General features: G+C 41.2%; 1 protein-coding gene across 1 annotated transcript in view; it reads left to right on the top strand.

Moving 5' to 3' along the window:
• Positions 1-14,216, top strand: part of FAM120A (family with sequence similarity 120 member A) — a 63,278-nt gene extending 49,062 nt beyond the window's left edge. The window contains exons 13-18 of the mRNA XM_066614665.1: positions 291-500; positions 6,303-6,486; positions 8,396-8,533; positions 9,620-9,761; positions 11,032-11,128; positions 12,318-14,216. Coding sequence (XP_066470762.1) covers positions 291-500; positions 6,303-6,486; positions 8,396-8,533; positions 9,620-9,761; positions 11,032-11,128; positions 12,318-12,629 — 1,083 coding nt within the window. The 3' untranslated portion in view covers positions 12,630-14,216. The remainder of the gene's footprint in view (positions 1-290; positions 501-6,302; positions 6,487-8,395; positions 8,534-9,619; positions 9,762-11,031; positions 11,129-12,317) is intronic.
• Positions 14,217-15,517: the final 1,301 nt, after the last annotated feature.

The following is a 15,517-nucleotide window of genomic DNA, read 5'->3' as shown; positions in this document are numbered from 1 at the left end:
TACATGCCCTTTGAAAATGGGAAACATTTTACCTTAACCACTCATTTTCAATGAACTTTAAGCAAACAATTTAAAAGGGATTATATCTTGTTGCTGCAAACACACATGACTCTGTGTGTGTTTGTGTGTGTGTGTGTGTGTGTGTTTGTGTGTATTAATATACACAGTATATATCACCTCTTCAGATCTTGCTGTTAGTAGTAAACATGTTTTGTTCCAGAATAAACTTGCAGATGGAGATATTTAAGCTTAAAACTTTAGCCAATGGAGGTTTCATTTCTGTCTTAAAGATTGAAAATCTAGATCCTCGAGGAATTCAGCTGTCTGCTTTGTTTATGAGCGGTGTCGACATGGCATTGTTTGCAAATGATGCTTGTGGGCAACCAATTCCATGGGAGCATTGCTGTCCTTGGATGTACTTCGATGGAAAACTATTCCAGACCAAGCTGATCAAAGCAAGCCGGGAGAAAGTTCCTCTCATTGACCTCTGTGATGGTCAGGTAGGTTATTCCTTAAACTTTTTTTATGCATATTGGAATCTGTTTAGAAAAATTTCTGCATTAAAGACATTGTTGAAGGACAAGTGCTTTTCACAGTGAACTTAACAGTCGCTTTGAACCAGAAGGTAAGAAAGCAGCATATTAAAGCTAACATAAGTGCATGTACACAAAGAGCTGCCCAATCTATATTAAATCCCTCCCCTGGCCAGTGAAGGCACACTAAAGAGATGTGTGCTGCATCATATGGTGGAAGAGGCAGTTAGAGAGATCTCCTCCAGATAAGTGAACTTTTGTTCACTAGCTATGGTGAAAGCTCCCATAGTCCCCATAGGACTTTCTGTGCTAGCTGTTTTCTAGCAAGGAACTGAGTGGCGTAAATGCAAGGAAAACGGTTAGATTCTGCATGAACATAAGAACAGCCCCACTGGATCAGGCCATAGGCCCATCTAGTCCAGCTTCCTGTATCTCACAGCGGCCCACCAAATGCCCCAGGGAGCACCCCAGATAACAAGAGACCTCATCCTGGTGCCCTCCCTTGCATCTGGCATTCTGACATGTTGTTGGCATCCTTCAGTCTCGAAAGACTATGGTGTCACGCTCTGAATGGTGGTTCTGGAACAGAGTGTCCTCTCCAGAGCGCGAAGCCTGGGTAAAGTAGGTATGGAGGATAGGCTGTTACCCATGCAGCAAATCCCCCCTCTCCACGTCGCTGAAATGGTCCAATGGAAAGGCAGAGGCCAATACGGTTGGTTCCAGCGGCGTCGCAGGAGTTGCCAGAACATGACTGTGTTCAGCCATGAACTGCCTCAGGGACTCAGGCTCTGGATTTTGCCTCGAGGTTGACTCCTGAAGCCTTTTCCATAACTGGATGTAGCCACAAGTTAGTGGAGGTTTGGGATCAGAGTTTTCCTTCTCTCAGATGAGCTGCCTTCCCAGGCTGACGAGTCCCATCTATCCGGTGGCTGTTTAGTCGCCTCTTACGACAAGTACAGCCAAACTGAGGGCCTATTCTTATCCCCAGCCCCCGGGGTCGGCATTCTGACATAGCCCATTTGTAAAATCAGGAGGTTGCACATACACATCATGGCTTGTACCCCATAATGGATTTTTCCTCCAGAAACTTGTCCAATCCCCTTTTAAAGGCGTCTAGGCTAGACGCCAGCACCACATGCTGTGGCAAGGAGTTCCACAGACCGACCACACGCTGAATAAAGAAATATTTTCTTTTGTCTGTCCTAACCCGCCCAATTTTAGTGGATGTCCCCTGGTTCTGGTATTATGTGAGAGTGTAAAGAGCATCTCCCTATCCACTCTGTCCATCCCCTGTATAATTTTGTATGTCTCAATCATGTCCCCCCTCAGGCGTCTGTTTTCTAGGCTGAAGAGGCCCAAACGCCGTAGCCTTTCCTCATAAGGAAGGTGCCCCAGCCCCGTAATCATCTTAGTCGCTCTCTTTTGCACCTTTTCCATTTCCACTATGTCATTGGGTCGACACTTTCATCGACTTGTCCACCACCACCCCAAGATCTCTCTCCTGATCTGTCACAGACAGCTCAGAACCCATCAGCGTATATCTAAAGTTTTGATTTTTTGCCCCAATGTGCATGACTTTACACTTACTGACATTGAAGCGCATCTGCCATTTTGCTGCTCATTCTGCCAGTCTGGAGAGATCCTTCTGGAGCTCCTCACAATCACTTCTGGTCTTCACCACTCGGAAAAGTTTGGTGTCGTCTGCAAACTTAGCCACTTCACTGCTCAGCCCTGTCTCCAGGTCATTTATGAAGAGGTTGAAAAGCACCGGTCCCAGGACAGATCCTTGGGGCACACTGCTTTTCACCTCTCTCCATTGTGAAAATTGCCCATTGACACCCACTCTCTGCTCCCTGGCCTCCAACCAGTTCTCAATCCATGAGAGGACCTGTCCTCTAATTCCCTGACTGTGGAGTTTTTTCAGTAGCCTTTGGTGAGGGACCGTGTCAAACGCCTTCTGAAAGTCCAGATATATAATGTCCACGGGTTCTCCCGCATCCACATGCCTGTTGACCTTTTCAAAGAATTCTATAAGGTTCGTGAGGCAAGACTTACCCTTAGAGAAGCCATGCTGACTCTCCCTCAGCAAGGCCTGTTCATCTATGTGTTTTGAGATCCTATCTTTGATGAGGCATTCCACCATCTTACCCGGTATGGATGTTAGGCTGACCGGCCTATATTTTCCCGGGTTCCCCCTCTTTCCCCATTTTAAAAATAGGCGTGACATTTGCTATCCTCCAATCTTCTGGCACCGTGGCCGTTTTGAGGGACAAGTTGCATACCTTAGTCAAGAGATCAGCAACTTCATTCTTCAATTCCTTAATAACTCTAGGGTGGATGCCATCAGGGCCCAGTGACTTATAGATCTTTAATTTATCAATGAGGTCTGAAACATCTTCTCTTTTAACCTCTATCTGACTTAACTCCTCAGTCAGGAGGGGCCGTTTGGGCAGCGGTATCTGCCTGAGGTCTTCTGCCGTGAAGACAGATGCAAAGAACTCATTTAATTTCTCTGCCATCTCTAAGTCTCCTTTTATCTCCCCTTTCCCTCCCTCACCATCCAGAGGGCCAACCACTTCTCTGGCGGGTTTCCTGCTTCTAACATTTGAAGAAGCGTTTATTATTCCCCTTGCTGGCCATGTGTTCCTCATAGTCTTGCTTGGCCTCCCGTATCACCTTCTTACATTTCTTTTGCCACAGTTTATGTTCCAATGATTTCAGTTTATGTTCCATGATTTCAAACAGGAATAGTATACTTGCTCAATTTATTTTACAATGTAAACCACTTTGTGAACCTGTTGAAACGCAGTATATAAAATATTCTTAATAGTGTAGGTCACAATATGTCTTATAGAATATGTACATGTCAATAAATATGTGGTTGATAAACTGGTGTACATCAAGAATCTTCCACAAGCAGCAGGTCATAGTTGAAGCATTGGGATTAATAAATGTGCTTGTATAAATGTGTACAATATGCTTGTATCTCTTATCTTGAAGCAGCAATGGCCTGTCTTTCTGTGATGTCCTGCAAGATCAGTGCTGGCATTTATCAAATTAAAAATAAACTCTGTGTCTAGCATTTCTGAGATTAGAATTAAAAGGTTGCTAGTTCACTTTACACCAGTTGGCATCCTTCAGTCTCAGAAGACTATGGCGTCACGCTCTGAATGGTGGCTCTGGAACAGAGTGTCCTCTCCAGTGCGCGAAGCCTGGGTAAAGTAGGTATGGAGGATAGGCTGTTACCTATGCAGCAAATCCCCCCTCTCCACGTCGCTGAAATGGTCCAATGGAAAGGCAGAGGCCAATACGGTTGGTTCCAGCAGCGTCGCAGGAGTTGCCAGAACGTGACTGTGTTCAGCCATGAACTGCCTCAGGGACTCCGGCTCCGGATTTTGCCTCGAGGTTGACTCCTGAAGCCTTTTCCATAACTGGATGTAGCCACAAGGCAGTGGAGGTTTGGGATCAGAGTTTTCCTTCTCTCAGATGAGCTGCCTTCCCAGGCTGACGAGTCCCATCTACCCGGTGGCTGTTTAGTCGCCTCTTACGACAAGTACAGCCAAACTGAGGGCCTATTCTTATCCCCAGCCCCCAGGGGCTTTTACACCAGTAGTTCTCAAACATTTTAGTAGTTCTCAAACAGTAGTTCTCAAACATTTACACCAGTAGTTCTCAAACATTTTAGCACTGGGGCTCACTTTTTAAAATGATACTTTATGAGGACCCCCTAGCTTCACAAGATTTTTTTTTAAAAGGTGAGCAAGAAAGAAATATTTTATTTATTCATTTACAGGTATTTATTTATTTATTTATTTGTAAAAATACTTAATCCATTTCTCATAAAGAGGCAGCCCTAAGGAAAAGCTTCAAGATCTGAGGTGCTTAGTTATGTGATTCGGCCTGCCCCCACTACTTGTCATTGTCATTTTTTAATTGGTGTGGAAAAAAACACCAGAAATGACGCTCAGACATTTATTTTCCTATATTTACACAAACTTGCAAACTGCAGGAGCTCAGCTCTTTGCAGGACAGTTAGCAGTTATCTGATTTTTGAATAGCTACAGGGCTTGAGGCAGTTACAGCCTAATCCTAACATGTATCCAACATGAGCTTTGGGCCAAAAGGTGCTCAACTTGGGGCAATGGAAATCATTTCCCCTTACCCCTGAGTAAAGCTGCAGCAGTCCCAATGGGGCTACTTGGATCTGTTCCACCTAAAGACATGGCACAGATCCAAGCTGCCCGGGGACAGACGTAAGTGCCGGATCCTGGCCCCACCACCCACCTTCCCCTGCCCCCAAAACACCTCCTCCCCACCCTCCTCACACAACCCCAGACTCCCACGCCAGCCTAGCTTAGCCAGCACAGGCTTACCTGTGCCGGCCCCATGAAGTTTGGGCCAGAGGCCGATACACTATGTGTGCCAGCTTCCTTACTCCTAAGTTGGCCCGAAAGTGCTTTGTTACTTTTGCGACAGTGATGGGCCAGCGCCGACTCATCTGCCGGTCATGACTGCACCCTTAATTATCTGATCTTTTTATCACCTGGGTTAGGCTCTGCAGGTCCCACCAGAAATAGGGTAATGACCCACCTAGTGGACCCACAATTTGAGAAATGCTGTTTTACACTGTTGCAGTACAGGTAGGACCTTGTTATCCACAGGGAATCCGTTCCCAGACCCCCACAGTTACCAAAATCCATGGCTGGGGACTTGCAGAGGAGCCTCATACACCTCAGAAGTCCCCAGAGGCTTCTGAAAGGCACTCTGATTTCTTTTTTTTTTTTTTTTTTTGTAAAACCGGAAGTGCTTTGGGAGGCCTTCTGAGGCTTCCCATGCCTCAGAACACCTCCCCGACATGACCGAGACTTCTGATAGGGTTGGTAAGGTGAGGTCCTCCAGGCACAGGTCAGGCCCTGTGTTAAGTCAAATCCATGGATAAGGAGGGCCCACCTAAGAACATAAGAACAGCCCCACTGGATCAGGCCATAGGCCCATCTAGTCCAGCTTCCTGTATCTCACAGCGGCCCACCAAATGCCCCAGGGAGCACACCAGATAACAAGAGACCTCATCCTGGTGCTCTCCCCTACATCTGGCATTCTGACTTAACCCATTTCTAAAATCAGGAGGTTGCGCATACACATCATGGCTTGTACCCCATAATGGATTTTTCCTCCAGAAACTCGTCCAATCCCCTTTTAAAGGTGTCTAGGCTAGACGCCAGCACCACATGCTGTGGCAAGGAGTTCCACAGACCGACCACGCGCTGAGTAAAGAAATATTTTCTTTTGTCTGTCCTAACCCGCCCAACACTCAATTTTAGTGGATGTCCCCTGGTTCTGGTATGTGAGAGTGTAAAGAGCATCTCCCTATCCACTCTGTCCATCCCCTGCATAATTTTGTATGTCTCAATCATGTCCCCCCTCAAGCGCCTCTTTTCTAGGCTGAAGAGGCCTGTATCTACTGTATCTACTGTATCTACTTCACCTGTATCTACTGTCTGTAGCAGTAAAGGATTTTCTTTTGGGGGGGGGGGAGAGAAGAAAGGACACTTGATTGCCTTAGGGCAGCAGACTTGCTCTTCATGTTCACATACATTTGGGTGACGTTTCCAGAGAGTCACACTTGCTAGAGAACTAGCTGCCTTTGCAAGCATTGTATCATTTAAAAAAATTAGTATACATGAGAAAACAAGCATATTAATATATCTGGTTTCCGTTTGCACATTGGTGCCACATTTAAAAATGTTTTGCCACATCCTTTTTTTGTAGGCTGAACAAGCTGCCAAGGTTGAAAAGATGCGTCAGAGCATCCTTGAAGGCTTAAATTTCTCCCGGCAGAACCATCCGCTCCCTTTCCCACCTCCACCTGCCATGCCTTTTTATCCAGCATCTGTATATCCTCGGCACTTTGGGCCAGTTCCACCACCTCAGGGCAGGGGCAGGGGCTTTGCTGGTAAGTGTGATTTGGAGTATAATATTTCATCCAAAATAGATCATATGACTTGATTATGCCTAATACAAGATACTACTGCATATTAGTGTAGTATTTAGTATGGACAGGTTCCTACCCTCAAGTAGCTTAATCATTGACAATCATGGTATTCACAGTTGTGTGCTGTGTCTGACTTAAGCCATTTCTGCCCAACATTGCATATATGCAACAGGGACTAAATGTGTGCACTTGTGGGCCGGGCAAAAATAGATTTAGTCAATGTGTAGAGGTGTTTGAAAACTGTATTATTTATTTTGCTCAGAAGTAAACCCATTGTGTTCAGTAAGGTGTAGACTGTAATCCTATTTTACTCACCAGAAACAAACACCTCTATCAATGCAACACAGGTCTCACTGGTAAATGCAACTGAATTTAAATTGAACTAAATTGTTTGTGTAAAATGAACACATTATTGAAATGAACACATTATTCTTTATGTGTGCCAAAAAAAATAAATGGCCACTTTCCTAAGCCTCCAAATGATGACCACTTTGCCTTTACGTGTTCCTTAATATTTGACTTCCTTGTTTCCTCATATCACAGTTTGCCATTACATCTGAACCAATAAACTGCAGTTTCAGCAATCCCTCTAATCCCTGTTTTTATCCTTGTTTGAAGAGATCATTCAAACCATAGTTTATCATTCTAGGTGTCACAACAAGCTGATTTGAAGAAATGGGGGGGGGGGTTCCTGCTTAAAATGGGGCGTGCTCAAACTTGTTGCTTATTCCTGATCCTTCAAACTGTTTTGGAGGATTGGGAGTATGTCTGAGTCTGGCTGGTAAGTTAGGTCCTTCAGCCATGAGCAGGAAAACAGGTTCTGTTCCACAAATGTCTGTGCAAGAATTTGCACTAGGGTTCATGTTGTATTATACAATGATTCTATAGTAGTTTTCAAAACCTTTGAATTAAAGTTCATTTTTCTAGTGCTATATTTAAGAAGGTGGCATACAAACATCCCTTCTCTATGTGAGAAATGAATTCCTTATGCAGAAAGGTGCCTTTGGATCCAGCCTTATATCTCAAGTGAAACTAAAATAAAAAAAGATTCCCATGTTTTGAGAAAGAGAAAAATATAAACTTACTCATAAACTTCAGTAGATCTCTTGTCCCCCCCCCCAAAAAAAAACCTTCATCAAAAAGAGAAACAAGTCCTTATATATCCTTAGATAGTGTACTCTGTTGTTGATCTAATGGAGGCAGTATAAATTCAATACCTTTTGATTTCCTTTCAAAATTTGTGAATGTGATCACACTAAGGCTATTTGTATCATGGACGTTTGGCTTCTATAACACAGGCCAACACACGTTTTGCTTCCTTAAACGTTACACCAATTCCTGGGTATATTTGGGGTGCTGATTGCAAAAATGGCATCTGTTTTGCCCTATCACGTCTAGTTTTGGAGACACAGCATAGCCTCTTTAGTGAATGGTTCAAGCAGCTTCCTCATGAGGAAGCCTACACCATAGCTTCTTCATGAGGAAGCTTCTTGAACCATTCACTAAGGAGGCTATACTATATCTCACCCCAAATTCATATCAAACCACCATAAAGTTTGGGAAAAACTTTTCTGACCTTCAATTTTGTAGGCCTGTGTAATTGTTTAATTTAAGGTTCCTTATATGGGTTAGTTCCAATTACAGCTCTTTCCTCTGGTGAGAGATCTATACCGCTACAGCTATTCCTATAAATTCATCAACATCTGCCTGGGTGGTGGGATTTGCATCCTGATTTTATTTTTTACTTCTAAAGCAGCAAGTTATCGGTATTAAATGATAGAAGCAGAGATCAAGAGCTTCAGTTCTTGGGGGAATTCCTTTATGTCCCCCTCACAGTTTTCCCCTGTCTCTTTTACCCCGGGTCTCACAGGAGTCTATGGCTTTGGAGGCCCTTATGGGGAAACAGTAGCAACAGGCGCCTATCGGGCCTTCCGGGTGGCTGCTGCAGGAGGACACTCCGGAGCCTTCTCTGGCAATGACAGCAACAGGACTAGCAAGTTTCAGGGCGGTAATTATACCAATCCCTTTTCTTAGAGCTCACAGCAACAGCCTCTTTCACCTTCACTTTGGTCTCCAACTCCTCACCAATGACCAGTTTCCTTTTTTCCTCCTTAACTATCTGCAACTACCTCTCCTATAACCTACACCCAAGACTGCTGTCCTATGTTTCACTAACTTTTATTACTCTAAGTATCTCTCAGTATCTATATAAGTATCTCTCAGAACTTCATGGCAAACTTTGCTACCTCTAAAACAGAAATAAATTAAATTTAGTTTAAAAGTTGGTTCTAAATGGCTACATTACACATTTCTCAAAAGTAATGTGTGTATTTAAGCAGTACAGTAGTTATGTTTTCAAATTACAAATCCTTGGAGAAAATACCACAACATTGTTGCTACTGTCCCATTCTTCCTTAGTTTTTCATGTAAGTTCAGGAATGGGTCATGTATTTTTCAAATAGATTTTTCCCGATTTCTTTATTTTAAGAAAATGGAATAGGAAACAAAGTTACTTCCAACAAATTCTTACATGCTCTTTAAAGTTTAAGCTTTATCTAATATTATGAAGCTAAAAGCAGAGCATAGAGAAGAATGAACTTCCTTGACCTCACAAGTCCTATAGTAAGTAGTTTACTACTTAACCTTGCAGCCTAAACTGTAACTACATTGCTTCTATTCCTTCTAAACCCTTTCAAGGTGAATAAGTAATCATCTAGCTGATATTTAGTACCTAGATTATTGTAAATGACTGTTATGATCTGAAGTAGCATTAATTTATAAATAGTCATATATCTGAACATTTATATTTATGTTTTTGAATACAACTTGAGAAACATTCAGTGATACAAAGACAATGAAGATATTTGTTTTTTATGAGTTTGGATTTTAACCTGATCTACTCATTTCACAAGTATGGATTTGTGAGTTCTAGCAGCACAGTTGAAAGTAAGTCAGTATTAGTATAATTTATTTTTTAATGGTAGAACCTACCTTGCTCTACACTAGTAAAACTTAAAACAATCAAGCCTTCAAAAGGAAGGCTTTGGTAAGTTGTCGCTGCTGAGAATAATCTTTATATTTGTTCTTTGCACAGGTGTCCAACCTATTCCTTCTCAGGGAGGGAAACTTGAAATAGCTGGCACTGTGGTTGGCCACTGGGCTGGAAGCAGACGTGGCCGAGGAGGGAGAGGGCCATTTCCTCTGCAGGTGGTTTCTGTTGGAGGACCAACAAGAGGGTAGGTAGAAATGGACTGCTAATGCTATGTTAATGCTGTCATCAGATTAACCTTATACTTCAACAGTAAGGAAAAATGTGGTAGCTGGAAGGTGTTTGTCGCATTTTATACACTCAGATTCTCTGTGTGCCCTCCCATACTTAAAATATGTTAGAGAAAATGGTGAGAGAAAACAATGAGATTAGAAGTCATTTCCTGAAGCTGCACTGCTGCAGTCATTAATACTGTAAAGCTGCGGTTTTCAAACCCTTGGAGTTTGAAACCTACAGTAAGTCTTTGCAGGGGCTGGGGGGGGGAGGCAGCAGGGGCAGGGGGAAGGCAGCAATGTGATCCCCAGGATCACATCATTCAGGAGCTGCGGGAACTGCGGTGCACCCTGCAGCAGCCGTCCCTGGGTGCGGGTAGCTGTGCACCTGCAGGGCTCCCCAGGTCAGGGAAAGTGAGAGTGGAGAGATCGCACTCTGCGTCTGCTAAACTGGAAGCGGATCACGCTCCGCTTCTGGTTTAGCGGAGGCGAGACACGATCGCCCCACTCACTTTCCTTGACCTGGGGAGCCCTGCAGAAGGTCACACAGGGCTCCCCGCACCCCCAGGAGGCTGCAGGAGGCTTGGGCAAGTGTACTCAAGCCCCTGCAGCCCCCCGAGCAGCGTGATCCTGGGGATCACGCCACTGCCTCCTGGCTGCCCCCACCCCTTAAAGGGAAAGAGACCAGGATCCTCAGGCTGGGACGTCACAACGGTTTGAATACCACTGCTGTAAAGGAATCTGGGGGAGTGGCAGCAGATGAGATGGTTCACTAAAACTGACCATGTTTTTAATTGATGATTAGTGAGTAGTAAATTAGCAGTTAATGACATATAGTTGAAAATATGCATATATTCAGAACCATATTCAAAGGGGGAAAAATCAGGTCCCTTCTGTTCTTAACTTAGAGTACTGCAGCAATAGGATTATTTTAATTCCAGAATGAAACATGGTTGCCAGTTTTCTTTCAGCAAGTTTATAGGCCATCTTTTGCTAATCTGTTTTGTGTGTAGAAATTGTACCTCGAAAAACAAATATTCTTATGTGTAAACAAAATTCACATTAAAATCATAGCTATCTGGAAGAACCTTCTGAAAATAGAGTAACAATTTGTCTGGAGCACAAGATTTGTGTGTGAGTTAAATCTAGTACAAATGCTTATTAACAGAGTGGTTGTTGCCAAAGAAATATGGAGATGTGTTTCTGAAGTTTAAATGTATTTATAAATTGTTTCTTCTTATGTAGGCGTCCTAGAGGAGTTATTTCCACTCCAGTGATAAGAACATTTGGCAGAGGAGGAAGATACTATGGAAGAGCTTATAAGAACCAGGGAGCAATTCAGGTACTGAAACACCCAAACAACAAAGATTAGTACACCATGCATCTACGTGTTCTTTTGCCATCTACGTAGCTAGTAGATACAAGAGAAGAACAAGTTGAATGAAATAAGGAAGACGCTAGTACCAATTTGGCTATTTCCTTTAAGTTTCAGAAATGTTATTAATGCTTTGTGAATTATAACCACATATTTTGGGAAATTCCTAAAAATAGTTCAGAGCATAATCAGCATCTCACACCGTTTTCCACTTTTAGTTCAATATTAGAAAGTTAATAGTGTTTACTACCGATATGGCAGCTGGCTCTGTCATTTCTCTACTGCTTGTGTTGCACTCTAAGTCTGTGTACTCAGCAGTTTTGTGTATTATGTGTTAAATTAAATTAAGTCTATAATATAATCCACAAGCATTAAGCAGATGACTTTGTTAGAAGAACATGACAAAAATAAATTTTTATGTGCATATTGTACACAAGCAGTCATCGACATGTTTATCTCGGACAACTTTGGAGGGGGGAACTCTTTTATGAGTTATGCAAAGGAACAATGTTAATAAATTTTGGGTGTATATAACTGCAAAATTAATTTGGACGAGCAGTAGAATTAGAGGCTGACATTAAAGCATTCCAACAGATGTAAAAATGTGATTCACATACTTAATATGTTTACGTTACTTACATCGCAATCCTGTGCCCATTGTCTTTGAATTAAGTTGCATTGAGTTCAATGGAACTTATTCCCAGGTAATTGTACATAAGATAGCAATTTTAAGCTGCCATTCTATACTGCCAGTCACATGACAGTAAGTTCCATGGAACGTCTGTGGAACTTCTGAGTAAAAATGTACAAAATTGCTCCATTACCTGCCTACTTTCTTGGATTATTAATCCAAATAGCAATTTTTAAGGGGCTAGTCAGACGCCTTCTCCCCTCCCTATTCCTTACCTTTTCAAATGCTTAAGGCTGGGTCACCATGTGCCAGTTTTGGAGGTTAGGACTTTACTTTCAGATCATAAGGTGGAAATTGCCAGGACAGCCAAATAAAGGCGCAAAATATTTGATAGGCTATCCAATAATTTAAAAATGCCAGAGAAACACTGAGGTGAACTACAGTATTGTTTTACGTAATCAGCAGTTTGTTCAGTTTTATAATGTTCTTTTTTTTTCTCTTCTCTCCCACCCCCTTTTAAAATAGGGCAAACCTCCTTATGCTGCTTCAGCAGAAGAAGTGGCCAAAGAACTTAAGTCAAAATCAGAGGAACCTAAGTCCTCTCTTGTGTCTTCAGAAGGATCCCTGGCTGAAAATGGAGTAGTGAATGAGGAGAAACCAGCTTCCCAGATGAATGGGAATGCAGCAGACGTCAGGGCTTCCAACCAGTCTGAAAGTGCCTTGAGTAATGACTCTAAAATGTGCAATACAAATCCTCACTTAAATGCACTAAATGTAGACAGTGTTTGCCATAAAGATGATGCTCTGGAGGCCACTGTCTTAAAAAAAGAAGAGTAAACTTATTTTTTATAGAGGGTGAAGGATGTTGGAAGGGTCAGGATTAGGAATATCTGGAAAGAAAGAGAGAGCCTACAGTTACGTACATTTTTTCCTTTCCGTAAGAGAAAAATGAGGACTTTGGAAATTCGGATCCCTCTTGGATGTCAGAGATTTAAAGAACACATTTTTAGTTTTAACCAGTTGTAGTCAAAATGCTACAATACAACAAAAATGAAAGAGAATGAAGAGCATTTGACTCCCGCACTTAAAATGAAGTATACACAAAGTTTAAACTGGTTATGACAAAAGCTTGTAGTTTTTGTTTCTTAAAATATAATAAAAAAAAACAAATTTTGGCAGTCTTTCAGTATATATAGCTTAAAATATAATTTTTAGTACTTGGCACCATATGTATGCCATTATATTTGATTTTTCATTACTGTGTCACAAAGCTTTTTTTAAGGCTTTGATTTCATGATTAGGGGGGGGAAAGGCACAACCACAGTTCTTTCTTTTCTTAAATTTCATCACTGTTGATGTGGTTCTTTTATGTTTAAAATGTGCAAACTATCAAAATTTAAAAAAAAATTATAGAGTAACATTGGAGTTCTGCTGATTTTATACATCATACATACTTTACAAGCAAGTTAAAATGGATTTAACTTGAAAATCATAGAAGATGCAAATGACCTTCTCAAAATAAACACAATGTGTTCTGATACTTTTTGTGACTAATACCATGCATCCGTGATCAATGAACTATGTGGTTTTGAATCAGACGTAGACCATTAGTACTACTATTTGAGCTAAACTTCTGCATGGTTCATAATTTTTAAAGTGTGTAGTTAATATTATGCATGTTATTGTCCTCTTTCTTCCATTCTTACAAGTACTGTGCCCATTTGCAAAACAAAGAAAGCTAATAATCAGTAATAGTCCTATAAAAGATGTTAACTATGTTTAGTCATTGACTGATCTTGCTCTAACCTTAAAATTTTGTGATTATTGACCTCTGTTGCATTTATTCTAAAACAAAAAAAAATTATCTAGCCGTTTTGAATATCAACGTTACCCTGGTGTACTCACTGCTGTATGCATTATTGTTCTCTGTTGCTGTTTTATGCCTTCATATTAGCAAATATGAAATTCTGTGGAAAAACAAAAAAAAAAAAGCTTTGATCTTCAAGAAATACCCCCCTTCTGTAGCAGGAAACAAATGGCTTGTTCTTGAGAACTTTCCCATCAAGAATTTAGTATAAGCAGATATACCTGTATCATTTTGATGTTTTTGTTAGTGTTTCCAAACTTAATGTACTTCAAAATCGGAATCATTTCTTTATATTCGTTTTCATATAATTCTCCTGATGCTCTTCATCACACATTAGTGATCAGAAATGAGGTGTAATTCCCCATTCCCTGCCCGCAAGAGCTAAGTAGGTATCTTAATGTAAGTTGAAGGGAGTTCTGCCCCAACTCATGGATTGTGCAAGAATGAACTACTGTTGGGTTTGATTGGTTGTAGATGGATTGTGGTGTGGTGTATTTGAAGGCTATTGAATGCAACTTACAATGCTTAATAAAAATCTTTATTCTTTTAGTATAAAATATAGTATGGTTTCTTATTTTTAGATCTTTTAGTAGTGTTTCTTTTGATTCTTATTATTTACATAGTATCATTTTATCTTCCTGGTGCTTTTCAAAGGGCAAGAGCATAATTGAAGAGACTTGCCATCTAAAATTAAGCATGGAGGGCACAACAGAAAAAGTGACGGGAAATAGAATCGGGGAAATGGAATCGGGGATACGAGGGAACCGTATGCAAAATTCTCTCTCTCATAGAAACATGATAGTTTAAATAAGTAGTGCTTTATAACAATCCCCCAATTTCCCATGTTGAGTTCCCTTGCCCTGAAGTTAGAGCTGTTTGTATTCTAACTGTCTATTGTGTGTTTTCCATCTCATGATCTTCTATGTTTACTGCAGCTAGCTTGTGCAGGGAAACGTTCAACATGATATCAAGATAATGGTAAGGTTTTTTAAACTTGGGGACTACAAAAAGAGAACCTCAAAGGTGGGGATGCCATTTTTGGCACTGTTCCCCTTAAGGAAGCAAAAGTTAACCCAGGATGTGTTTCTGTGAGACCAACACAAATAAACCAGAGAGCAAATTAATCACTCTTATCTGATTGCCACAACTTGGCATCAAAGAACAGTAGGATCATTTGCAAATATGATTTTGTGAGGGTACCGCATACGTTGCCTCACATCTGGTTGTGGGAAACTTTTTTTTTTTTTTTTTTGAAACCTCTCAAATGTACAGAGAGGTTGGGACAGAAAACATGTTCAATTATTCATAAGCAGCTGCCATTACTAATGTGAGGTTAGCCTTGGGGATGCCAGCAGTTGCATGTTAACTAATCAAGTGCTTGTTGGTGGTGGAGTCTTGTCATCATTGTCAAGATGAAGCAGCTGGTTCTTTATCTGGGTAAATAATTCATAATACTCTGGAATTAGGCCTTCTGTGTGCCTTTAATCCTTTTCTTTATTCTCCTAGGCGTTTGAGGAAAGTGAGAAAGGGCAAAATCAGAGTGGATTGAAATCTGTGCAATGCTCTGTTCTGAGAATCAAAAACAAGTTACTAGTCCTTATGACTAGAAATAAATGCTTATAGATTCTGTTCCCATGGACACCCCCTATTGTTTCCAATTCCTCCTTTCCAGTTTCCTCCCATTTTGTGTTTTCCATAAACTTTAGTTCCTTTTATAAATAAATAACATCCCTGCTTCAAATTGTAAAAAAACCTAATGTGTTGTATGAATTGTTTTTATTAAGACATTTATGGGTATTATATGCTGAATTTACAGAACATGTTTTCAAAGTAAACTACAGTTTTAACAGCAAAAGGG

The sequence above is a fragment of the Tiliqua scincoides genome, chromosome 2 (genome assembly GCF_035046505.1).
Source record: "Tiliqua scincoides isolate rTilSci1 chromosome 2, rTilSci1.hap2, whole genome shotgun sequence".
NCBI classification, from domain to species: Eukaryota; Metazoa; Chordata; class Lepidosauria; order Squamata; family Scincidae; genus Tiliqua; species Tiliqua scincoides.
The sequence above is the reverse complement of the archived record's forward strand: the minus strand, read 5'-3'. Positions and strand labels throughout refer to the sequence as shown.